Source organism: Podarcis tiliguerta (genome assembly GCF_965153285.1).
Source record: "Podarcis tiliguerta genome assembly, chromosome: 16".
Lineage (NCBI taxonomy): Eukaryota > Metazoa > Chordata > Lepidosauria > Squamata > Lacertidae > Podarcis > Podarcis tiliguerta.
Window position 1 is genome coordinate 11,992,234 of NC_139549.1, and position 26,486 is coordinate 12,018,719.

Genomic DNA, 26,486 nt, shown 5'->3' on the forward strand with positions numbered 1-26,486 from the left:
GGAGAAGCCACGACTGTTAAAGGGGTAGGTTTTTAGCTTTTAAAAATTTTATTTGACTAAATCATTCGAAGGGAGATGTGTGTTGGAATAAAAGAGGATATATACAGCCCCAAATGAACAGAGTGTAGTATAAGCCATCAAAAGAAAAATAGCTCCGTTGGGTTTGGGGCATTGCTATGAGGGACCGCTGGCTTCTCGTTTTTGGCTAGATGGACACACATCCTACTGCTCACTTTCTAAGATTTCAGAAAGGGGCCAGGACCAGTCCAAGACTCCTTTCTCAAAATCGGATCCCTGACATTCATTCCCCCAGGACGGTACTCAGGCGTTCGAGTGTCCCATCTCACAATAGGATCCAGGCACCGAAGCTTCGTATTATCATTTCCCAGAATGGGACCCAGGCGTCCGAGCGCTGCCTGCCCCCATCCCCCGCTCCCGGGAAACGTGCCTTTGCCGCCGTGCCTTAGCGGCCTCCGGTGTACGCACGCGCCGGGAAAGCCCGCTCATGAATAATGCAACAGCGGGTGGGCGGGACCCACGGCGGAGCGGCCGGCCGGGCGATTCGAGAAGCGAAGGGGCGGGCTCATGCCGCGGGATCCAATAAGAAGCCTCGGTGGGGACGGGGTGGGGCTGATAACCCTCGGCGGGAGGGGGGAGTGAAGCGGGATCCAAGATGGCGGCGGCGGCAGCAGTAGGGAGGTGAGAGCGAGGCTCACTTGTGGGGTGGCGGCTATGCGGGGTAGGGCGTGGGGGGAGGGCTGTTTTCAGAATGGCTTCCCTCCCTCCCCACCGAAGACCACCAACTCTTCATTCCTCCTGAATGACCCTTCAACTTCCGGGGCTTCCCTTCAGCCCCCACTCCCTTCCCACCGTCGCCTTATTCCCGCCCTCCAGCCCCACATGGTCTCCCCGCCCCCATTGTGCTTCCACGTCGCTTCTGAAATTGACCTCCTTCCCTCAGGGCGCCCCACAGGTGCGCGTGCTGCTCCCTGCCCCGCATCGCCAGCCCCTGCTCACCCAGCCAGCCCATGGTCCCCGAATCCCTTGCAGGACCCCTTTCCATTTCTGCACCCCCCACAAGCCCCTTCTAAGGCTTGCAGACCCCTTACAATGCAGCCACCTGCCTGCACGTCTGTCTACCTGTGCTGTGCGCACACGATGCATTTAAAACACCCTGTGCAAAGAATCCTGGGAACTAATTTACCCTGTCAGGGATCTACAGTTCCCAGCGCCCTTAACCAACCACTTCCCTGGATATTTTGCGGTGTAGCTAGGCCTCCCAATGTATGGTGTGGGTGCGACCTTTCTCTCATTCATCTCCACAATTATTTTTATTATCAAGCAGATAATCCAATATTTCCATTCTGGCAGACCGAGTTCAGGGGACCCTAGTCCAAAACCACCTAAGCAAAACCAAGGCTGGGCTTTGATTTCAAACTTAGTTTGCAAGATTCCTCTAGGGATCTGGTTTGGATGTGACAACAGAATCTTGGACTAGATGGGCCTTTGACTTGATCCAGCTGTCCTTTGTAGCCCATTGGCTAGTCCGCCATGCTCTGTACCAGTTATTAAGAAGCACAGCACTGACCCTTTTTGCTTGTTGACCATTTCATATTCAATTACATTCATTTTGTATGTTCTTGAGGACTGGGAACTTTCTTCGGCTGAGATTTACAGAAAACTATGAAAATGATTTGTACTGTGGACTGTGCTCTGCTCAGTTGCGAACACTGATCTGCACATTTTTGCATAGCCATCGGTCTCTGCTGTGGAGCATCTGTTTGGAGATGCCACTGGCAGTCAGTGTCAAGAACGCTGGGCTAGATGGACCATTGTGCCAACTCAGTACAAAGCAGCTTCCTATGTACCTGTGCTGTGTTCACAGCTCAGTGGTAGAACATCTGCTTTGCATGCAGAAGGTCCCAGGTTCAGTCCGCAAAATCTTTAGATAGAGCTGGAAGAGACCCCAGCCTAAAACCCTGGAGAACTGTTGCCAGTCAGCTTAGACAAGACTGAGCTAGGCAGACCAATAGTCTGATTCTATATAATATGGTTTCCTATGTTCCCTAAAACCCATCCCAATTGTAGTTCTTGTGAGTGAACCATGGCATGGTTGCGATGATTTCCCTTAGTTTTGTTCTTGTTCTGTGCTTCAAAATACTTTTCAAAATAATGTGAGCCACCAAAAAGGACAGATCCTTGCCTCAAGAAACTATGTTTTGAAAAAGATGAGCAACCAAAAAATAAAGGGGCAGTTTTTCTTTTTACTGAAACTTCCTTCAGAACTTAGTGCTTTTGGATGTGAGGTCTTGGCCAGCCCAGTGTGCTGATCCTGCTATTAGCACATGGCTCCTGCATTTGAGCCTTTGATCACTCAGATGTAGCATGTGTGGAAATAGGCACTGACCTTCACACCAGCAGTGGAGAGCTCTGTTTGCCCTTTGCACTCTCCCTGTGCCCATAGTTTTGTCTCTAGAAGCTGCTTCCTGATCACTGAATACACAGCAGATGGCTGGATCACATCTTGGCATTCCTGCTATGAATGAGTCTGTTCTTCGAGAACAGGTGTTGGCAGATTTTACAGTCGCATCTACTCTATACATTGAAAGCACTCTCATGCCCTTTTAATAATCATGACTCCCTGTTTCCCGCTCAAGAATCCTGGGAGCCGTAGTTTGTTAAGGGTGCTGAGAATTGTTGGGAGAACCTTCAAGAGCTATGATCCTCTACATCCTTAACAAAACACAGAATTCTTTGGGGAAGCCTTGATTGCTCAAGTGGTATAGAAACGCTGTTCTTATTATGTATTAACATACCCATTTATTTATTAAAGTGTTTATAGACTGCATTTTCAAAAAATATATAGCAGGTTGGTATACAGTGTACAAAATTACATTAAGAGACGTAAAAACACCAGTAAGAATATCAGTAGATATTCATTGGCAAAAAGAAATCCACATTGCAAAGGCCTGTCTAACAGTTTTTTGGAGATACATGAAAGGAGGCGGAGATGATTCCTGCCAATCCTTCACTGGCAGGAAGTTTCACAGAGCAGGGGTCACCGAAACCCAGGGTTATGGGGGACCACGAGAAGCACCCCATTGCAGGATGCCAGTGATCAAGGTAGAACATAATGCTGAGGCAGGGCTTTCAACGTGTTGTGGATGTGAGCAAGGGCCGTTTAGGCGGAATCCCACTCTGGTGTTTTTACGAAGGCCCCAAGCTCCACCAGGCAGGTATAGTGGCTGGAGAAGAGAAGGAAGCACCTCATGAGCCAGAAATGGGGATAATGTGCGTGTGCAAGTACAAATCCCCTTGAATGAGCTGCATATGTGGAATTCTAACTGCCTAATTTTGAGAGAGAGAAAAGCTTTTTTTTGTTGCTGTTGTTAAATAATTAGGAGCCAGAACCCCTTGTTGATGTTCTGCCAATGCTGATTTGTGTGTGAGTGCATTTTTGCATGCCTGCCCAGACATATAATTTGGTTACCTACATTTTACTCTTTTATTCTGCGTTTTAATCATAATGGTTTTGTGCATTTCTAATTGGTTAGTAGATTTCAGCTGTTGTTTATCTATAGTTTTAGTTGTACACCATGTAAAGAGGTTTGTAAAAAATATGTGATTTATAAATCTCCTGCATCAAAAAAAAAAAATCACGTTGCGTAGATCAGGCACATGTTTAGTGCTCTACAGATCCTAGCTTCGATCCCCAGTACATCTAGGTCAGGCTGGCAAAGCCTGTTGTCTGAGACCCTGGAGAAGCGATGCCAGTGTAGACAGCAGTGAGCTAGATGGAGCAATGGTCTGCTTTGGTGTAAAGCGGTTTTCTGTGTTCCTATCTGGTGATCTTTCTTTTCGTCATTACTACAGATGAGATAAGGCAATCCAGAAGCCATCTTTCAGTTGAGAGCCTGCACAGGACCTGTGTTTTTTAAACACTGCGGGGAAGGGCTGTAGTTCCGTGGTAGAGCATCCGCTTTGCATGCAGATGGTCTCAGCAGTCCTGATTACCCCCCACCAAAGGATGTTGTTTAATGCTAGAGTATGATTCTCTCTTGGGGACGCGGGTGGCGCTGTGGGTTAAAGCCTCAGCACCTAGGGCTTGCCGATCGAAAGGTCGGCGGTTCGAATCCCCGCGGCGGGGTGCGCTCCCGCTGTTCGGTCCCAACGCCTGCCAACCTAGCAGTTCGAAAGCACCCCTGGGTGCAAGTAGATAAATAGGGACCACTTACTAGCGGGAAGGTAAACGGCGTTTCCATGTGCGGCTCTGGCTCGCCAGAGCAGCGTTGTCACGCTGGCCACGTGACCCGGAAGTGTCTTCGGACAACGCTGGCCCCCGGCCTCTTGAGTCAGATGGGCGCACAACCCTAGAGTCTGTCAAGACTGGCCCATACGGGCAGGGGTACCTTTACCTTTACCTTATGATTCTCTTAATGTCAGAGCCAAGGGTTTGAGCCACACATTGGGCAAAGATTCCTGCATTGCTGGGTTGTACTTGATGACCCTCACGGTCCCTTCCAACTCTACAATTCTATGACTCCATTATTCTATCTATCTTCTGGAGACCATTCCCATTCTCGTTTCCCTTTTTCATTGAAGCAATTGAGCAGCCTGTGTCAGTGGGATCTTAGCTTTGAAAAGGCATTCTGTGTCTGTGCTGCTTGGGTTAGGCTGGTGTAGGAATTCCAGATGGCATCTGGGCCTTTAACATCCCTTTTGAGCACAATCCAGGTAGTTGTAGGATGAACCTTGTTGGTTAATGCTAGCTGGCCTGGAGCAGGCACCTTGAATGAGACCCTGGTCCATCTAGCTCAGTATTGTCTGCACTTACTGGCAGCAGCACTCCAGGGTTTCAGGCAGGGAGTCTGCCCTGCCTCTGCCTGGAGATAAATCCGGGGCCGTTTACATCAAAAGGCACTTGCTGTCTCTGTGAGCCAGCAGCCCTCAAGTACAACTGGTGGTGGGGAGTCTGCAAGTTAACAATGTGTTGCATGGAGAAATGTCTTCCTTCTCAATAGACTCGAGATGGCAGCTCTTGCTTGGTTAGCTCTTTCCCTTGCTGTTGTCACTGCTGTGGACAGAAGCAACTTCAAGACATGCGACCAGAGCTCTTTTTGCAAGTAAGTTGGGTGGCTTATCTCTGCTGTCAGAGGAGGACTCTCAAGTGGGGAGAGTGTTGCACTCAGGTCCTGCTGGTGGTCTTCCCTTACTGTTTGACCAGTACAGTGGTACCTCTGGATGTGAATGGGATCCGTTCCGGAGCCCCATTCGCATCCTGAAGCGGACGCAACCCGTGCGTGCGCGGGTCGCAATTCGCCGCTTCCGTGCATGTGCGTGACATCATTTTGAGCGTCTGCGCAAGCGGCGAAACCCGGAAGTAACGCGTTCCGTTACTTCCGGGTCACCGCAGAGCGCAACACGAAAACGCTCAACCTGAAGCATATTTAACCCGAGGTATAAGAACAGGATGAGGGACGCGGGTGGCGCTGTGGGTAAAAGCCTCAGCGCCTAGGGCTTGCCGATCGAAAGGTCGGGGGTTCGAATCCCCGTGGCGGGGTGCGCTCCCATTGTTCGGTCCCAGCGCCTGCCAACCTAGCAGTTCGAAAGCACTCCCGGTTGCAAGTAGATAAATAGGGACCGCTTACTAGCGGGAAGGTAAACCGCGTTTCCGTGTGCGGCTCTGGCTTGCCAGAGCAGCGATGTCACGCTGGCCACGTGACCCGGAAGTGTCTGCGGACAGCGCTGGCCCCCGGCCTCTTGAGTGAGATGGGCGCACAACCCTAGAGTCTGTCAACACTGGCCCTTACGGGCAGGGGTACCTTTACCTTTTATAAGAACAGGATACAGGACCAGGTAGGCCTCCAGCCTGATCCAGGAGGCTCTTATTGTCTTACAATAAAAGCATCAGCCAGCCACTGGTAGCCTTAATTCTGACTCTCCCCATCGGCCAGAGTGTGCCGCTGAGCAGCAGTTCCTGGAAATCATTTACTGTTGTCGTCAACAGGCTTCTCACCAAGGTATCTGGCTGACCAGTGTGGAAACAGGATGCTGGACTTGATGAGCAGTGCTTGTCTGATGTTCTTGTTATTTATTTCTTCATTGTATTGCTCCAAAGGAGCCCAGAGTGAAAAATAGCAGCATTAAAACAATATTAATAAAAGCAGCTTAGAAACATTTTTTTAAGAAAAAAGTTCAAATGTTTGTCCTGGCTGAGGAAAAAGGGCTGGCACTCATTTCCTCAACAGGATTCCTGTTCCCTGAGGAAGGGCTGCGGTCCTTTCCCTGTGCCGCAAAGTTTCCTCTTGTGGCTACGAGTACAGAAACAAACAAGCTTCCTAAAATGGGAGGGGGAGATAGTAAAAGGTGGCCCTGATCATTTGCCTCCAGTAACCATAGTTTCCTCTCCCTAGGCGCCAGAGGAACGTGGAAGCTGGGAGTTCACCTTACAGAGCGCTGCTGGAGTCGTTGCAGCTCAGCCAGGATTCCATGAAGATCCAGCTCATCAATGAAGCAAACAAGGTGAATTGATGAGTTGAAACCCTAGGTAGCCAGGGTGGTGTAGTGGTTAGAGTGTTGGACTAGGACCTGGGAAATCGGGGTTCAAATCCCCACTCAGTCATGAAGCTCTATGGGTGACCTTGGGCCAGTCACATTATCTTGACCTACCTCACAGGGTCCTTGTAGAGATTAACTGAGGTATGGGATGAACCATGCACTCTTTGGAGAAAAAGGTAGGATATAAATGCAGTAAATAAGCTCTTCTGCTTACCTGCTTAAGAAAGCTGAAGCGGCCAGCCAGATGGAGATGTCAGTCACCAACCTGGCGTCCAGGGATCTCCATGTGGTCGCGATGGGACCCGTGTAATTTGCAAAACACGCCTGGTACCTAGCTAATTTTGAACACTGGTTGGAGGGCATCTGCAAGAGAGACCTTGGATAACTGCTGCCCTGGAGGAGAGAGTGCTTGACTACAGTGCCAAATTTATGACCTGGTATAAGGGGATGCGGGTGGCGCTGTGGGTTAAACCACAGAGCCTAGGACTTGCCAATCAGAAGGTCGGCGGTTCGAATCCCTGCGACGGGGTGAGCTCCTGTTGCTTGGTCCCTGCTCCTGCCAACCTAGCAGTTCGAAAGCACGTCAAAGTGCAAGTAGATAAATAGGTACCGCTCCGGCGGGAAGGTAAACAGTGTTTCCATGTGCTGCTCTGGTTCACCAGAAGCGGCTTAGTCATGCTGGCCATATGACCCGGAAGCTGTCTGCGGACAGACGCTGGCTCCCTCGGCCAATAAAGCGAGATGAGCGCTGCAACCCCAGAGTCGATCATGACTGGACTGGTCAGGGGTCCCTGTACCTTTTTTATAAGGCAGATATCCTACATCTGTGTAGCCCAGTGGAAGAACAGATGGCTGGTGTAGAGAAGCTCACAATTTCCATCCCCCTCAGCTCTTCACTAAAAACAACCTCCATTTGCAAGGCTGGAAAGGCCCTTATCTGAATTTTTGGAGAGCTGCTGCCAGCCAAACACAGGCCATGCTTGTAAACATACATGTATCAGGCAGCAGTCTCAGCTTTGGGGCTGGAGCCTCAGTGTAAAACAGGGACAGGGAACCTGGGGGCCCTCCATATGTCATTGGACTCCATCAGCCCCAGCCAGTATGGCCAGCACTCAGGTACAATGGGAGCTGTACTCCAGTAACATCTGGAGGGCCGCAGATGCTCCCACCTCTGGAAAAAGACAGGACTTGACCCTGCTCTCTGCCTCCAGGTCCCTCTCCTCCTCGAGCTCTACGGCTTGAAAGGGAACATGACCCGGATCCGGATCAATGAGTTGAACCCGCTCAAGCCCCGCTATGAGGTACCAGATGTGTTAGTCCAGGACCCGCCCAGTACCAGGTACGCAGATGGAGGGTCATTTATGCATCCTAGCTCACCATGGGGTGTGAGGAGAAGGCACAGCAGTTTAGTGTAGGGGCAGGGAGCCTCAGGCCCAGGGTGGGATGGGGAATTTGCGTTTGTTGCCCCACCCACTTTTCCCCCTCAAGCCCCACCCACCACTTGCATGGGGCCTCCAGAAGGTTATGTCACACTTGTAAAGGTTCCCTGCTTTAGAGGGAACCCTTTCCCCTGGGGTGGGGGAGCAAAACAGCATCTGCCCTTCCTTTCCTCGCGGGAAGATCCAGCAAGATCTTGTCGGGGCCTGGTTGATTCCCACCACAAAGTACCGTATTTTTTGCTCTATAAGACTCACTTTTTCCCTCCTAAAAAGTAAGGGCAAATGTCTGTGCGTCTTATGGAGCGAATGCAGGCTGCGCAGCTATCCCAGAAGCCAGAACAGCAAGAGGGGTTGCTGCTTTCATTGTACAGCGATCCCGCTTGCTGTTCTGGCTTCTGAGATTCAGAATATTTTTTTTCTTGTTTTCCTCCTCCAAAAACTAGGTGTGTCTTGTGGTCTGGTGTGTCTTATAGAGCGAAAAATACGGTAGCAGCAGTCTATAGTAGGGCTGGGTGATAACTGATTTTCAACATCGCGATATATCACCAGCTAAGCATCGCGATATACTGATATGTCACAATGTCAGAAATAAGAATGGAGCTATGTAGAGGCATTGGTTGGCTTTACGGTTTTTCTCACATCATGATTATTGCATGGCAAAAAATATTTGCTATGCGAATCACACATATCACGATTTGTGGTGCATTGCTAGGTCAAAGATCACGTTATGAACTGAAAACCGGGTTTGGACGATACATCAATATATCGCCCAGCCCTAGTCTATAGAATAGCGTGCAGGATCTCGCAGGTAGCCATGAGGATATCTTCCTGCCCTCCCTTTGGACACTTCCCTTTCTTCATGCCACCCGCTCTGTTCTTTCCCCTTAATCCTCCCACCCCCGCCTCCCACCAAAGATTATCTGTCACAGGCCGGGACGATAACAGCGTGGAGCTGTCCCTGGGCGAGGGGAACCACAAGCTGATTCTGACGGCCAAGCCCTTCCGCATGGACTTGCTGGAAGGGCGGGAGCTGGTGCTGAGCGTCAACTCCCGGGGGCTGCTTGTCTTTGAGCACCTGCGGCAGCGGAAGGACTCGTGAGTACTGGGGCCGTCGGCACAGGGGAGAGGGAGGGGAATGCTGTTCTGGCTTCTAGGCAGCCTCTGTCTTCCTCAAACGAAAAAGCTCAAGCAAACAAACAAGGGAAAGGGGATCTGTCAACGGACAAGATTGGGGTGTACCTGACAGGTGGGAGCCTGCTGCTTTCAAGTCTTCTAGGAAAAGCGGCTGACCTGGGGAAATGGGGTGTAGAAAGGAGAGGTCGACCTCCTCTTCCAGTTCACATCCTTTCCCTCCCTATGGGTCTACCCTTCCCATTCCAGAATGGGTTGGGAAAGATATTTGGTATGAGGCAGGAGTCCTGATTTGTGGAAAGCAGGGACGGCCTGTTTCATAGTATAATAATTTGTAGAGTTGGGGGGGACCCGAAGAGTCATTTAGTCCCAACCCTCTGCAATGCAGCTAAATAACCCTTTTAGCTGCAGTCCGCTTTTTCCTCCAGCAGGAGCAAGGAGTGCTCCCAGTGAGCTATGTAAGTGCTTCACAGGTGTCTGCAAAAGGGGCCTGTGCCAGAAGCCTTTTTGGATGTGTTTTTAACCCCGCTTTCTCATTGGGAAGTGCCACCAGGCAAGACCTGGTAAGAAGATGGGGCTCTGTGGTGCTTTTCATCTCCAGCCTCCCACCAGCGGGGGTCACTGTAGTGATGTCTCAAACTCCATTCGGGGCTGGGCGAGCGAGCAAAGGCCTCTTTGTATGGGTTTCACGCCCTCTCTTTGGGACACAAGGGTTAGTTCTGTCATCCAGGATGTTGGAGAAGAGGGAGGGGTATAGCTTAGGTCAGCCTTCCCGACCTGGTGCTCTCTGGGTGGTGCTGGACTATGGCTCCCACCAGGCACAGCCCAGTGGTCAGGGGTGATGGGAATTGTAGTCCAGCAGCATCTGGGTGAGCTGTGCTGCGGTGAGATCCCGGAGGCTTAACTACGTCATCTCCAATATCTCTTCCAGCTCTGTGATTCATTCTCTAGAGCGAGAGCATGTCACAAACACATCTCTTCAAGGCTAGGAAACCTGCTTCCTCTGCTGTTGGGACTCCAGATCCCATCAGCCTCAGCTGTCCCAGCTGGGTCTGATGTGAATTGAAGTTCAAAGTGTCTGGAAGATACCAGGTTGGGGGAAGACTGCTAGGGAAAGCAGCAGGCTTTCTGTACAAGGGGTGGGAAGGGGGTCTCCGTTTACCCACCCTCCCCCCTTTTCCCTACCCTGCTCCCCAGCCCCGGTTGTCCTGGAGGGGAGAGCAGGGCCATTTTCCGGGGTGGTTGGGGGGCTGGCTGGAGGGATGTGTCTCTACGTCTCTGGGATTCCTTGCACTGACTCTCGTTGTGTTTTCTGTTTTTGTTGGTTTGTGCCTCCCCCTCCCGCTCGGCCCCCCCAGTTTCTCGGATAAAGTTAGTAGCACGGTCGTTAGCATTTGGGATAGGATCAAGAACCTTTTCTCTAGGTAAATCTGCAGCTTCTGCTACTGTTTCTAAAACCTTCCCCACCCACCCCTGCCGCCACCTAGACAGCGGCTCTGCCATTCCCTGCCCACCTTTACCTGTGCCGTATTGGGGAATCCCTGTGGCTAGTTGCTGCCCTCTCAAATCCTTGAGGGGTGTGCGGTAGCCTTTAGCTCTGTTTCCAAGGTGTGCATGAACGCATTTGACTGTCCCGATTCCCGCAAACCTTGCCTTGAGTAAGTTCGTGAAGTTGAATTCATTGCAACTCAGTGCCGGCAGCAGCCAAATCAAAGTGTCCTTGTTAAAAATAAAAGTTAAAAAGTCTGGGTGTGATCTAGCCAGAGTTAAGTTGTTTTACTTTCAACATAGTAAAGTTGAAACCCAATGCAATTCTGTTTTCCCTGAAATTATATTATTATCATTGCTGTTACCGCCCCATCAGTGTACATGGCATCTTAACAGCAGTTCATAGGGAGGTGTGAGGAACCTGTGGTTTTCCAGATGTTGCTGAACTACAACTCCCATCATTACTGACTTGCTAGGGCTGATGGGAGTTGCAGTTGAGCAACATCTGGAAGGCCAAAGTTTCCCCACTCCTGACATAGGCAGCCTAAAATCTTTAGACAGTGGAGATTTACAGCAAATGGGAGGGAAAGGGTTTGGGCAAAATCCTGGGTTTTGGTTAGGAATGAGTTCTGGGAGGATGAGCCAATAGCCTTGGGATGAATGGGATTTTAATAAAAAGGAAGAGGAAGCTGCTCTACCTCCAGCTCAGTATTGTCTACACCAGCTGGCAGCAATTCTCCAGGGTTTCAGGCAGGGGACAGTCCCAGCCCTAACTGGAGATGCTGGGGACTGAACATGGCACCTTCCGCATGCCAGGCAGATGCTCTGCCACTGAGCTATGGCCCTTGCTCACACATACCCATGCTCAGAGAGATGAAGTTCTAGGCATAAAGGCATCAAAGCATGCTTCACTTTGGCTGGATCATGTCCTTTTGTCCTTGTCGCCTATGATTTCTAACTCTGTCCCAGGATGTTAAGTAATTTCCCCGACTCTTTCACACATTTTGTTTGCTTGCTCTTTAAGCAGAAACACAAAGGTAGTGTGCAAATGAGGCAAATAGATATCCAGATATGATACAAATGCATACCAAAGAAATATTGTGGCACCTTAAAGCCGGGGTGGAGAATGTCAGTGGCCTTCCTAATGGTGCTGGACTGCTACTCCCATTTTCCCCGATCGTTAGCCATGCTGACTGGGGGCTGGTGGGAGTTGGAGTCCAACAGCGTCTGGGGGGCCACAGGTTACCCACCCCTTCTTAAAGCCTTATGCCAGTGTTTCCCAAACCTGGGTCTCCAGTTGTTTTTGGCCTACAACTCCCATCACCCCTAGCTTTCAGGAATGATGCTCAGGAATGATGGGGATTGTAGTTCAAAAACAGCTGGAGACCCAAGTTTGGGAATCGCTGGCTTACATGCTTATTGTGGCACAGTTCCGTGTCTCTTGAGTCCGCAAAAACATCTGCCGTGATAAGAGCGCAATATTCAGAGATAAACGTGTCCCTAAATTCAGTGAGGTTTACTCCCAGATAAGTGAGTATGGGATTGCAGCCTAAATTTATTAGTCTGTTGCTGAGACTCCAGCTCAGCTAGCATGGCCACCAATCAGGGATAATGGGAGTTGCAGTCCAGCAACCTCTGGAGGGAGCTACATTGTCTGCCACTGCTTAAAGGTGCTGCAATATTATTCTCTCTGTACATGCAGTTAAAGGACTGTTTTAAGAATGCCATAGCTGGTTGCCACGTCTTTGGAGTATGCTGGGTGGCAACGCTGGGCAGGGGTGGAGACCCTGTGGCCCTCCAGTTGTTGTTAGACTCCAACTCCCATCAGCCCTAGCCACCATGGCCAATTGTTAGGGATGCTGGGAGTTGTAGTTCAACAAATGTTCTCAGGCTCCATCAGCCCCAGGCAGCATAGCCAGTGGTCAGGGACGATGGGAGCTGTAGTCCAGCAATTGTTAGGGATGCTGGGAGTTGTAGTTCAACAATGTTCTCATGCTCCATCAGCCCCAGGCAGCATAGCCAATGGTCAGGGACGATGGGCGCTGTAGTCTAGCAGCATCTGGGGAGCAAAAGGTTCCCCATCTCTGGTTTACTGCCATGTAATGTGTGGACAAAGTATTGTGATCGTATCTGCAATTTACAGGCTGTGATAAGCCTAAGAGACCAGCCTTGATGTCAGATCCAACTTTCTGATATGTTTCTTATGGTCTCGCAAAAAAAGCAAAGAAAACAAATGAAGTGAAATTCCCGAATGTTTGTCTTTTGAAGCAACGTGTGCCAGTGTAGGAGACCAAGACCCATTTTGCCACTCATTGTGTATAATGCATTTCTAGTTGCAGAAATGTTGGACTTTTTACTGCCTCTTTTGGTTATTCTCCGTGCTGTTTGGTATGGGGAGGTTGCTGCTAATAGAAATTGTTTCATATTGGAGAGGGAGCTCACGCTTTTAAGTCCTTGCCAGAAGGACAATTCTGATGGGCTGCTTGCTGCTGTCTCCTGTCTCTATTTCCGTGTAGACCATGTTTAGTCCTAGATGAGAGCTTGCGTACTTCCAAACCCAAGGCCCTGCAGGATTTCCTTTAAACCCACACACTGTGCATCAGGGGTGTTATGTATGGCTTGGTGACAGCAATCCAATTCATGAGAAGAGCCTTCCTTAGATGTTTTTCTCCCTTAAAAAGTACATAGAGTTGAAACTGGAAGTTGGAAGAAAGAGGTCCTGTTTCAGCGCCATGTGCTTTTTTAAGTCTTCGATTAATTCTGCTATATGTGACTTTTACCCAGATCTCTCGGAAAAACAAGGTCCGTGCGTGTGTGCTTTTCTCTTTCTGTCTTGTGGGGGGCAGCGGGGAGAGATCCAGCTGAGGGGAGAGAGGAGTGGCCGGTGGAAGACCCTCACTCAAAATTCCAAATGTGCCCCCAGACATTAAAAAGTTGATGTGCCCCAGTCTGAGGGGAACCATTGGCCTTCTAGATGCTGCTGGAAAACAAATCCCATCGTCCCTGACCATTGGACCACAGTGGGTGGGCCACAGATTCTCAAGCCTAAGTGAAGACCTTCACACACACACACACACACACACACACACACAGCGCGCAGTTCCACTCTCTCTGAGAAGTGAGTGTAGTTTTCCAAATTTTGCAGCACCTTGGAATCTATTCCATACTGCTTACCTGCCCAGGGGGACCCCTTGGCACATCTGCCGATGAACCCACATGCATTTCAGAGGATATCTGAGTGAGCAAGTGCTCTGATTGTTCAAGGAGCCAACTGCGCTTGTTTAGGGTGCCATCTTGTTTATGTGTTATCTAGCTGTTGCCCCACGCAAACCAAGTGTGCTGAGAACACATGCAGTATTCCTCTTCTCTGTTCTTTATGGGGTAAGGATAGTAATTCCTGGGGCAGCCGCTCCACTGTAAGACCTCTGAGACCACAACCCCAGGCACACTTGCATCTTGAAGTTCAAACTCACGGAACACCACAGGGCTTGCTTCTGAACTGACATGCATTAGACCTGCCTGGTTTAGTTGTTTGGCCGTCTGGGTTTTCATCAGCTGCTTGTTAGATGTGCAGAGGAAGAAATAACATTTCTAATGAGAAAACCACCCTTGCAAATAAGCCTAGAGCAGGCGTAGGCAAACTCGGGCCCCCCCCCCAGATGTTTTGGGACTACAACTCCCATCATCCCTAGCTAACAGGACCAGTGGTCAGGGATGGTGGGAATTGTAGTTTCAAAACATCTGGAGGGCCGAGTTTGCCTGTGCCTGACCTAGAGGCACAACTGCAACACCCCCTTCTTCTTTAGGTGCAGGACGAAAAGTGGCCAGTCCAGAATGGGATTGGCAACCGTTTCCAAGAGCCCAGTGGGTTTGGAGCTGAGGGAACCGGAGCCTGGTTTGCACTGTCCTCTGCCCCACAGCTGCCCACACTTCCCCTTCCCCTGCTAACTGGCTGGGCTGTGAATTGGTGTGTGCTGTGCTGCTTGTAGTGGACTAATGGTTCCAGCATTTCATTTGGGCTAGGACAAAGTTGGGATTTTGGTTTCCTTTTCCTTTCAAGCTGCCTGGATGTGGGGTCCTGGGGTAGGTGGGGATTCTAGGGCTGAGCCTTCCTTTCTCCCCCTCCCTTATTTTCTTCCAGAGAACCACCAAAGGAACCAGCGTCAGAAGGGGAGGGGGCTGCTGAAGCCTCGGATGCCCCTTTGTCAGCGGAACAGGAGTCTACAGAGAAAACCGAGCAGGTGAGCACAAGGTGGGAAAGGTGTTCACCTGCAGTAGCAGTGAGGAACCTATGGGCCTCCTGGTGATGGGGGGGCTCCAACACAAAGCCCCAGCAACCATGGCCAAAGGGTGATGGTAGCTGTGCTCACTGACATCAGATTCTTCACCCCTGCTCTGCAGGGAATAAGGGAGCTGAATTCTGAACCATAATGATTGTGAAGTGAACCACAGTCATGCCAAGCCATGGTTTTTAATGAAGTGAATGAGCCTCTTGGGCTCACTCACTCTTCCCCCAGCGCTGCTTGGAGGAAATCAGAAGCTTCCAGTTCCAGTTTTGCTTAACCACAGTTTGTTGGATTCCAAGACTGACAAGCGGTTAACAATAACTTTTTTTTGCGTGTGAAGCACATCGACTTAAAATGGTGGCTTGACTTTCCTTTGTGTTGTTCTCGCAGGGTGAGGAAGCACCCAAAGGGGCTGGTGAGACAGAAGAAGAGCCAGGATCTTGGGAGGAAACATTCAAGACACACACAGACAGCAAGCCCAATGGTAAAGTCCTGTTAAGGAAGGCAGTTCCAGAAACATTTCGTTACTGCCCACTTGGGTTAACGGACCCTGGTTTCAGATCCTGGTTTAGTAGCCTCTTGCAAACCATGGTTTGTTGCCAGTGCTGCCAAACCCTGCTTTGGCATTGAAGTGTAAGGCACCTTAATGCTGCTCCACTTGCCTTCTTCCTAGCCCCCCCCCCCCTTCTCACTCTCTCTCTTTCTGCAGGTCCAACATCCGTGGGGCTAGATTTTTCGTTCCCGGGTGTGGAGAACGTGTATGGGATCCCAGAACACGCAGACTACCTCCGGTTGCGAACCACTGAGTAAGCCTAGGGCCTGACAGTGTTAATAGCAATGGTGGTGGGATTCCCTGCACATGCCACCCCCCCCCCATGGAGCTTAAGCAGTTGCAGGAGGGCTATATATGTGTGCCCTAGAGATTGGGGGGGTTGATGGTGTGCTGATTTCCTAGGCACCCCAAATGGTGTCACGAGTATCAGAGAGGCAGCCGCTCCATTGAATTCTCCCTGCATTTCCCCCTTCTGTTTCTAATTGCCAAATCCTTGGCAGGGGAGGGGACCCGTACCGCCTCTATAACCTGGATGTCTTCCAATACGAACTTTATAACCCCATGGCTCTCTATGGCTCTGTTCCTGTCCTGCTGGCCCATAATCCCCAGCGCACTCTGGGCATCTTCTGGCTCAACGCGGCGGAGACTTGGGTGGACGTCACCTCCAATACAGCAGGCAAGGTACTGTTCCTCCAAGGGCGCGTCACCCCTTTTTACTCCTTGTGTAAAACATGTTTTCATTCCTGTGTTGCAGGGAGTTGGGCTAGATGACCCTCGCGGTACCTTCCAGCTCTACAGTTCTATAATTCTAGGACAAGGAGATAGCTATATTTTTCCTCCACTGTGGCCGCAGTATTCCTCCGAGTATCAATTGCTCAGAATCACAGATGGGGAGAGTTATTGTCACGCAGACTTGCAGGCTTCCCAGAGATCTACATCTGTTTGGCCACTATGAGAACAGGGATGCTGGACTAGATGGGCCTTTGGCCTGGTCCAGCAGGACTCCTCTTATGTCCCCCCTAGCTGAGACACATCGCACGCACCTGTATGAGACCCAAAGCAAATTGAGGTCTATTGACTTATTCCTCATCCAGCTATAATGCAAACTATAGGCCACATCTGCACTATACAGTGGTACCTCGCAAGATGAATGCCTCTCAAGACGAAAAACTCGCAAGACGAAAGAGTTTTTCGTTTTCTGAGTTGCTTCGCAAGACGGATTTCCCTATGGGCTTGCTTCGCGAGACGAAAACGTCTTGCGCCTTTTTTTTAAAACCACCAATGTATTCCTATGGGAAACTGTCAATACACAGTGGTGCTTCGCAAGATGAAAGAATTCACAAGACGAAAAAGCTCACAGAACGAATTAATTTCGTCTTGCGAGGCACCACTGTACACTCAAAGCACTGTGATACCCCTTTGACGGTCCCGGCTCCCCCCAAAGAATCCTGGGAACTGTAGTTTGCTAAGGGTGCCGAGAGTTGCTAGAAGACCCCTGTTCCCCTCACAGAGCTGTAGTGTAATTCCCAAAGTTCCCAGGGAAGATGGATTGATTGTTAAACCAATCTGGGAAGTGTAGCTCTGTGAGGGGAATAAAAGTCTCCTAACAACTCTCTGCTCCCTTTACCAGTTCCCAGGATTATTTGGGGGAAGCCATAACAGTTAAAGTGGTATCGTAGTGCTTTGAATGACTAGTGCGCATGTGGCCATAGTTTCTTCTTCAGTTTCTTCTTCCATTATTAGTTGGTCTTTTCCACTTTGCTTCAGAACTGGCATCTCTATAGTGAGACGAGCCTCTCCCAGTTTTAGTCCTGCTGGCTTCAAAGGAACAGAGCTGTCAGCTCTTAATCTATCACCCGTGCAATGTCCACAATAGCTAGCTACGACGGACATTTCATTTGCCTCCCTGCCCATGTGTATTTCGGTGGCAGCTGAAAAGGGGATGAAGCGCAACACCTTTGGCAGTCTTCCCCCTGCTGCTGGTGGCTTGAAAGCCATCCTTATTGGAAGAGTGGCCATTTTGCATCCTTCAAAACGCAGAACTGAAATCTGTGTGTAAGCTCCCCTGGCAAAGTGCCTTTTATCAAGCACACACATACACACCCAATGCAAGCCATTCTGATTACCTACAATACTCTGATGCCAAGTGCACTTGGCTCTCCCAGACTCAGGAAGGAGGGGGCAGGCAGGTGGATGCCAGGGGCTGACCTGGTTCAGGTTGTCATGGCAAAGTGGCCTGCTGCAAAAGAGGAAGACAAGGCAATGCATGAAAGCTGGTTTATGTAAAGCCAAGCTATGGTTTGTTATTCCACCTGAACGTCTTTCCTATAGGGCTTAGTGGTGTGTTGCACCAGGGCGCCCGCCTCTTGGGCGCCCCAGCAAGTGGGGGAGCTGCGCAGCTTTGCCGGCAGCCTCCCCTTTCCCTGCATGCCCACCAGCTGTGCCCCACCAATCATAAGGCTGACAAGCATGCAACTTCCCTCCCAAGCCTCTGCGAGGATCGCTCTCCTGTAGCAGCATGGGGGAGAGTTGCCCCCCCCCCCAGGGCTTGCAGTGTGCAGCTAAGGCCTCCCGAACACTAGTCGTGGTACTTTGGAGGTGCTGGGCAGATATTTGCACCCCGGCGCCGCATCTGCTAAAGACGGCTCTGTATGTCACCCCCAAACCCTTTCACAGACTCTGTTTGGGAAGATGTTGGATTACATGCAAGGAGGAGGCGAAACTCCGCAGACGGATGTTCGCTGGATGTCTGAGAGCGGGATCATAGATGCGTTTCTCCTGCTGGGCCCTACGCCCACTGACATCTTCCGACAGTATGCATCCCTCACAGGTGAGTGGGACAGAGATTGTGTTTACTCTGCTTCTGGAGGAAACTGGCTTTAAACAATGGCAGAGATTATCTTTTCCTTCTTTTCTTACCGTACTAGTCCTAAGAGTAGACTGAAGTCAATGGCCATGATGTCGTCCTTTAAAAAAAAAATTACTTTAAGCAAATAAATTTTGAGTTTGTCCAATAAACAGAAGACCCCCAAACAGATATACAAGTATGTAATTAAGCTTCTGCTACAATCAAATGACTATTTTCATAAAGTTCCTAACAGTATATGTAGACTAGCATTCTCTTAAAAAGGCTCCATTTTTTCCACAAAAAGCATGTCTGTCTCTCCTCTGTGACCCTTACTATATTTATTAATTTTATAATAACAATAATTTTATTACTTACACCCTGCCCATCCAGCTGGGTTTTCCCCAGCCAATCTGGGCAGCTTCCAGCACATAGAGAAACTTAATAAAATGCCAAACATTAAAAAATTCCCGATGCAGTTCAACCATAGATGCAATATCCCAAACTTTACTGTTCTGTTCCTCCAAAGTAGGGGCTCTCATATTTTTTCCAAATGTAACAATTGTTCTGGCTGCAGTCAAACTAATTTTCTGTCCCTAAGTCCATTGCTTTCAAGGGGTTTGCTTTGAGTGAGACTTAGTAGGAGGCCCCAGGACAAAGTAGGCCCAGCAGTCTGACTTGCTTTAAGGCAGCATTTCTCTGGCCCACCCTCTGCGGGCATGAAGATGGGCAGGCGTCCTCGGCTGACCTTCCTTTCTCTCAGGAACCCAGGCTCTTCCTCCGCTCTTCGCCCTGGCCTATCACCAGAGCCGCTGGAACTACAACGACGAGGAGGACGTGAGCACAGTGGACAACGGCTTCGACGAGCACGACATTCCGTACGACGTCATCTGGCTGGACATTGAGCACGCTGACGGCAAGCGCTATTTCACCTGGGATCCCAACAAGTTCCCCCGCCCCCGGGAAATGCTTCAGGGCCTGGCAGCCAAGAGGCGCAAGGTGAGGTTTGAGGATACGTCCCTAGCTCTGGGACACGGGTGGCGCTGTGGGTTAAACCACAGAGCCTAGGGCTTGCCGATCAGAAGGTTGACGGTTCGAATCCCCGTGACGGGGTGAGCTCCTGTTGCTCGGTCCCTGCTCCTGCCAACCTAGTTCAAAAGCATGTCAAAGTGCAAGTAGATAAATAGGTACCACTCCGGCGGGAAGGTAAACGGCGTTTCCGTGCGCTGCTCTGGTTGGCCAGAAGCGGCTTAGTCATGCTGGCCACATGCCCTGGAAGCTGTATGCTGGCTCCCTTGGCCAATAAAGCGAGATGAGCACCGCAACCCCAGAGTCAGCCACGACTGGACGTAATGGTCAGGGGTTCCTTTACCTTTACCCTAGCTCTTAAGTTTCCCTGCAGGGACCTTGGAGCTTCCGCATACCCCACGATCATCTGACATGTGCCAGACATTAATGACATGTAACCATGGGCCTAGAGCCTGGGTGGGAACCTCCGGCAACAATGCGGCCCTCCAGGCCTCTCTGTCTGGCCCCTGAGACACTCTCCCCAGGCCACACACCTCAATGGCCCTGCTTTGCACTGCAGATATTTTCATCTGGCTGGCATGTGGCCTGCAGCTCTGATCACCCTCTTCCTTCCCTGGAGGGGAGGGGTGCTTGAGTACTGTAAGAACGTAAAATTAACATTCGTTCCTCCGCCCATTTTTGCATCTGATCTGGCCCTCCACTGGCATGTGGCCCTCAGAGGGTTACCTAGAAGGGAATGCAGTCCTAGTGCTGAAAATGCTTCCCCACCCCTGCCTTGTTGTTGGCATCCATCTGTCCAGAGAGACAATGGAGTGTGCCTCCAGGGGTGAATTCAAACGGCTGTGTTAGCAACTTAGAACTGACCTCCCTGGGGCACAAGCCTGGACAAGGTGTATGGAGGTCCTGGGCTGCCCAGAAGACAAGACCCTCCTCTTGGCCTCTCTGGTGTGGTCCAAAGGAAAGCAGGGCAATACAGTGGTGCCTCGCAAGACGAAATTAATTCGTTCCGCGAGTTTTTTCGTTGTGCGAGTTTTTTCGTCTTGCGAAACACCACTGCATTTAAACACTAACAATGGCGGGGAGGGGCAGGGAGAAGCAGGACAGCTGCCGCAGCCGGTACCTCAGACTCACCCGCGCGTTGTGGCCACCGCGCGACGCGGCTGCTGGAGGGCGGCGGGGCTCAGGAGCGCGACTCCGGCTGCAACGCTGGCTGCTGGCGGCAACGGCTCTCTGAGGGGAGCGCGCGAGGGGGGTGGGCAGCGGCGCGAGGCACTAACCGTCAGCCGGAAGGTTGGAGGGAGCCGGAGGAGCCGTCAGCCGGAAGGTGGGAGGGAGCCAGAGGAGTGGGGAAGCGAGCGAGCGTGCGTGCGTGCGTGCAGTGACCGTCGCCATGACACGAGAGGCAGGGCCGTTTCGTCTAGCGAAGCAAGCCCTTACGGAAATCCGTCTTGCGAAGCACCTCAGAAAACGAAAAACCCTTTCGTCTAGCGAGTTTTTCGTCTTCCGAGGCATTCATCTTGCGGGGTACCACTGTACACTTGGCTGCAGGAGTTGCTGGAGGGAGGCGTACAAGGCATCATCCCACCGTTTTAGGGACTCCACTCTGGATTTCTGTAGGGTTTACTCCTTCACCTTTTCTTCTCCCAAAGATATCCTGCAGTGGAGGCTTAGGATCAGTGTTTTCCTTCTCCTAGATGGGCTACCTTCCCAGACTGACAAACCACATCTGCCCCTCACTTCCCTCTGCAGCACATGCAGACACCACATTATTGACCTTCGGACCCATTACAGTGGTACCTCGGGTTACAGACGCTTCAGGTTACAGACTCCGCTAACCCAGAAATAGTGCTTCAGGCTAAGAACTCTGCTTCAGGATGAGAACAGAAATTGTGCTCCAGTGGCGCGGCAGCAGCAGGAGGCCCCATTAGCGAGAGTGGTGCTTCAGGTTAAGAACAGTTTCAGGTTAAGAACAGACCTCCAGAACGAATTACGTACTGGTACCACTGTATTGGTCTCGCCCGCTCAATCCTCCAGAACCTGCAGAGGAAGTCCCTAGCTCACCGAGGGTTTGAGACCCACCCATCTTCAGTGCCCTGCATAGCAGTCTCCCCTGTCACTTGCAAACCCAGAATAAATGACGCAGAGGAAGAAAAACAATTCGAATTTGCTCTTTCTCACGGCAGGGAGCGGTGCTCAGCCCAACCACTTTCATCCCTGACCACTCTGGTTTTTCTCAACTCAGATGGTGAGCATTGTGGACCCGCACATCAAAGTGGACAGTGCTTATCGGATCCATAACGAGATTCGCTCCCGGGACTTTTATGTCAAGACGAAGGACGGCAGTGACTACGAGGGCTGGTGTTGGCCAGGTGAGGAAAGCGAATTCGGTTGATGAGGCAGGAGACTTGCTTTGATGTGCTCCTGGCGTTTGAGGCCAGCCCCAACTGGCAGTCATGTGGGTCAGCCTCTTGAGTGGCAAGCCCTTGAATGACATGAAAGGGCAGAGGATTTTGTTATACATTATAGCAGCCATTAGAATTTTCCATGGGCAAAGACAATAGGAAATCAAATAAAGTAGGTTTACTGAAGGAAGAAGAGGAGGAGTTTGGATTTGATATCCCGCCTTTCACTCCCTTTAAGGAGTCTCAAAGCGGCTAACATTCTCCTTTCCCTTCCTCCCCCACAACACTCTGTGAGGTGAGTGGGGCTGAGAGACTTCAGAGAAGTGTGACTAGCCCAAGGTCACCCAGCAGCTGCATGTGGAGGAGCGGAGAAGCGAACCCGGTTCCCCAGATTACGAGACTACCGCTCTTAACCACTACACCACACTGGCTCTGAGGGAAGCTGAGGGAACAACTAAATATTGTAAAATGAACAGCTATGCTTAGAGAATAAGGAAGATTTAGAGACGCTATAAATGGTTGGAGTCGAGTAACACAATATTTAAAGAAACCTAAAACTAGCAATCTCAGGAGAAGGAATACATCACAAGTGGCCCTCTTGATGTTGCTGAACTACAACTCCCATCATCCCTCACGGTTTGTCACACTGGCTGGGGCTGATGGGAGCTGGATCCAAAAACTTCTGCAGGGCAGGCACCACATGGACTACCCCTGGAATAGATTGTATGCATTTTTTAATATAACTTACGCCCGCCCACCCCGAAATGTGGCTGGATTATGGCCAATATTTAATTTTGTAAATACAGTGGTACCTTGGTACTCAGAACAGCTTGGCTCCTGAACAAATTGGCTCCTGGACACCACAAACCAAGAAGTAAGTGTTCCGGTTTGCGTACGTTTTTCGGAAACCGAACGTCCAACGCGGCTTCCACTTTAGTGCAGGAAGCTCCTGCAGCCAATCAGAAGCCGCGCCTTGGTTTTTGAATGGTTTCGGGAGTCGAACCGACTCCCAGAATGGATCAAGTTCGAGAACCAAGGTACCACTGTAACTAACTATTCAGTGGCAATTTTAAAATATATATATATACTATATAATATTTAAGCTATTAAGTAAATCTTAGGAGATCTTGACAAGCAAACCACTCAGAAATATGCATACATCTACCAACGGTTCTATAACAACAATTTTACTGATTTGTGTTTCTTAATATATTGCACTATATTATTTGTTTATAGTGCACAATACATACTGTTTATCATTAATTTTATATACTGCTTGACTATAGAAAACCTCAATGAAAGCGGTTTACAGAAAAGAATAAAGCAGCAAGATTCGTAGCAAAAACAAAACATTTTAAAAAACCAGCAATAAACTAAAACACATCATTTTATTCTGCTTAATAAAAAAAAAGAACTATCATGTGTTGAATATTTGTTAAACCAAAACGGAAGGGTCTGGCCTAACTCTTTGCCTCCTTTTGCCCAGGCTCAGCAGGCTATCCGGATTTCACCAACCCCGAGATGCGTGCCTGGTGGTCCAGCATGTTTGGCTACGACCACTATGAGGTAGGCAGGTGGTTCACCTCTTTAGCCAGGGCCTTTTCAGTGATGGCTCCGGCCAGGTGGAACGCTCTGCCTCAGAAGACCAGGACCCTGCAGGATCTGATTTCTTTCCGCAGGGCCTGTAAGACAGAGTTGTTCCGCCTGGCCTTTGGCTTGGAGCCAGTTTGATTCCCTCCCTCTCCCTCTCTTTCTTTTTCCTTTTCCTTTCTCCTCCTGCAGTGCGGTTTCAATATTTTAATGTTGTATTTTAATGTTGTTTTTAAGTTGTATTCATTCAATTTGTTTTTATTATTGCTTGTTAGCCTTGGCTGGGGAGGGCGGGGTATAAATAAAAATTATTATTATTATTATTGAGCAGGCCTCTCTTCAGTTTTGGCGCAGATAGCACTTCCTGGGCCCTCCCCACCAATTGGCTTTCCCTCTCTTTCGGCTTCAGGGCTCCATGGAAAACCTCTACACCTGGAACGACATGAACGAGCCCTCCGTCTTCAACGGCCCCGAAGTGACGATGCACAAGGACGCTGTGCACCAAGGGGGCTGGGAGCACCGTGACATTCACAACCTGTATGCCTTCTACGTGGTGAGCGCTGCCTTCCTCTCCTCCTCCCCCTTTCTGGGCCAAGAAAAGCTGAAGTCCACGGCATGACCGGTCTGTTTACAAATGAAACAGCTTTTGCCAGCTTGCTCCCCTCCAGGGTGGCTGGGGTCGATGGGAATTGTAGTCCAAAGCATCTGGAGGGAACCGGGTTAGTGAAGGCTGGTTTGGAACATCTCTCTCGTCTGGTCTTCCAAGGGCTGGGAAGTAGATCAGGACCTGCAGGAAAGATCACTGGATGCTTGCGGACGTATTTCTTATTCCCATGGCCAGTGGTCAGGGTTGATGGGAATTGAAGTCTACCAGGCAGAGAGCCTTCTCGGTAGTGGTGCCCGCCCTGTAGAATGCCCTCCCATCAGATGTGAATAAAGATCTACAGTGGTGCCCCGCAAGACGAATGCCTCGCAAGACGGAAAACCTGCTAGACGAAAGGGTTTTCCGTTTTGGAGGTACTTCGCAGGACGAATTTCTCTATGGGCTTGCTTCGCAAGACGAAAATGTCTTGCGATTCCTGGGGGTTTTTTTCCGCTCCCCACCCCCTTTTTCTAAGGCACTAAGCTGCTAATAGTCTTTTAGCAGCTAATCCGCTAATCCCTTAAGCCTTTAATAGCCGCTAATAGCTGCTAAACCGCTAATAGCGCTAATCCGCTAATGGGCTTGCTTCGCAAGACGAAAAAACCGCTAGACGAAGAGACTCACGGAACGGATTCTTTTCGTCTTGCGAGGCACCACTGTATCTGACTTTTAAAAGACATCTGAAGGCAGCCCTGTTTAGGGAAGCTTTTAACATTTGATGAATCACTGTATTTTAATATTCTGCTGGAAGCCACCCAGAGTGGCTGGGGAAACCCAGCCAGATGGGCGGGGTATAAATAAAAAAATAAATTATTATTATTAGGGTGGGTAGGGGGTGCCACAGGCTTCTCATCCCTGCATCAGTGTGGTGTGGTGATTAGAGTGTCAGACTAGGACCTGGGAGAACTCTTAATCCCCACTCAGCTGTGAAGCTCTTGGGCAACCTTGGGCCAGACACTGTCTCTCAGCCTGACCTTGAGCTCACCTTGAGCTCCTAGGAGGATAGGTGGGATAGTGAATGAATGAATGAATGAATGAATGAGGTCACCTAGTAAGCTTTGTGGCTGAGTGGGAGAGTCAATCTTAGGTGTCTCTGGTCTAAGTTCTAACTGCTAGAGCACATTTGAGGAAACTAAGCAGGCATGAATCCGATCAGTACTCTGGATGGGAGACAGGCAAATCATAACTTCTAAAATTTAAGAGTTGGATAAATTATAACCCATTAGGTTGTTGCATTCCCCACACAGATTGGTGTAATTCCTCTTCTACATGAAAACGATTGATTACAGTTCTGCACACTTTTGTTAGTCATGAGGAGAGGCAAGGCGGTGAGCCAAGCTTCTCAGATTTCAACAGCCCCGGGCAGGAATCCAAGCATGTGTAGCCATGAGGGCTAGAAGCTTGCTTGGGATGGATGGTGGCTAACAGATTGAGGTTGAATCCTGACAAGACAGAAGTACTGTTCTTGGGGGACAGGAGGCGGGCAGGTGTGGAGGATTCCCTGGTCCTGAATGGGGTAATTGTGCCCCTGAAGGACCAGGTGCGCAGCGTGGGAGTCATTTTGGACTCACAACTGTCCATGGAGGGACAGGTCAAATCCGTGTCCAGGGCAGCTATTTACCAGCTCCATCTGGTACGCAGGCTGAGACCCTATCTGCCTGCAGACTGCCTCACCAGAGTGGTGCATGCTCTGGTTATCTCCCGCTTGGACTACCGCAATGCGCTCTACGTGGGGCTACTTTTGAAGGTGACCCGGAAACTACAACTAATCTAGAACGCGGAAGCTAGACTGGTGACTGGGAGCGGCCGCCGAGACCACATAACACCGGTCTTAAAAGACCTACATTGGCTCCCAGTACGTTTCCGAGCACAATTCAAAGTGTTGGTGCTGACCTTTAAAGCCCTAAACGGCCGCGGTCCTGTATACCTGAAGGAGCGTCTCCACCCCCATCATTCTGCCCGGACACTGAGATCCAGCGCCGAGGGCCTTCTGGCTGTTCCCTCACTGCGAGAAGCCAAGTTACAGGGAACCAGGCAGAGGGCCTTCTCGGTAGTGGTGCCCTCCCTGTGGAACGCCCTCCCAGCAGATGTCAAGGAGAACAACAATTACCAGACTTTTAGAAGACATCCGAAGGCAGCCCTGTTCAGGGAAGCTTTTAATGTTTGATGTATTAGAGTATTTTAATATTTTTTTTTGGAAGCCGCCCAGAGTGGCTGGGGAAGCCCAGCCAGATGGGCGGGGTACAAATTATTTATTTATTTATTTATTTATTTATTTATTTATTTATTTATTTGATCCACAAAGCAGAATTCTGCACCTAGAACCACATTCTGCACTTGGTCCTGCGTTCCATCAGAATCATTTTATATATATGTCTGTCTGTGTGTGTGTGTTGGTGTGTGTACCATATTCTGTTTGATGAGGGAGGCATGGGCTGCAAGGTTTCTGGGCTTGGGTTCGAGTGTTAAGTTTGATCACGGTTTGAAGTGTCCCCATAACCACTTCTTTTTCCCCCCACTGC

At 50.0% G+C, this 26,486-nt stretch overlaps 2 protein-coding genes across 3 annotated transcripts in view; one reads left to right on the forward strand and one right to left on the reverse strand.

The window, feature by feature from the left end:
• CSKMT (citrate synthase lysine methyltransferase) overlaps positions 1-21,413 on the reverse strand; it is a 54,345-nt gene extending 32,932 nt beyond the window's left edge. Inside the window, exon 1 of the mRNA XM_083418645.1 lies at positions 21,409-21,413. Coding sequence (XP_083274771.1) covers positions 21,409-21,412 — 4 coding nt within the window. The 5' untranslated portion in view covers position 21,413. The remainder of the gene's footprint in view (positions 1-21,408) is intronic.
• The window catches only part of GANAB (glucosidase II alpha subunit), a 36,545-nt gene continuing 10,680 nt past the window's right edge, over positions 622-26,486 (forward strand). Inside the window, exons 1-15 of one of the 2 annotated variants that reach the window (XM_083418477.1) lie at positions 622-699; positions 5,022-5,123; positions 6,414-6,522; positions 7,770-7,897; positions 8,913-9,092; positions 10,487-10,552; positions 14,758-14,857; positions 15,293-15,386; positions 15,612-15,708; positions 15,956-16,136; positions 18,132-18,285; positions 19,064-19,299; positions 21,572-21,698; positions 23,218-23,297; positions 23,731-23,874. In XM_083418477.1, the coding sequence (XP_083274603.1) occupies positions 674-699; positions 5,022-5,123; positions 6,414-6,522; positions 7,770-7,897; positions 8,913-9,092; positions 10,487-10,552; positions 14,758-14,857; positions 15,293-15,386; positions 15,612-15,708; positions 15,956-16,136; positions 18,132-18,285; positions 19,064-19,299; positions 21,572-21,698; positions 23,218-23,297; positions 23,731-23,874 (1,824 nt within the window). In that variant the 5' untranslated portion in view covers positions 622-673. The remainder of the gene's footprint in view (positions 700-5,021; positions 5,124-6,413; positions 6,523-7,769; positions 7,898-8,912; positions 9,093-10,486; positions 10,553-14,757; positions 14,858-15,292; positions 15,387-15,611; positions 15,709-15,955; positions 16,137-18,131; positions 18,286-19,063; positions 19,300-21,571; positions 21,699-23,217; positions 23,298-23,730; positions 23,875-26,486) is intronic. The other variant, XM_083418478.1, reaches the window with a different exon arrangement.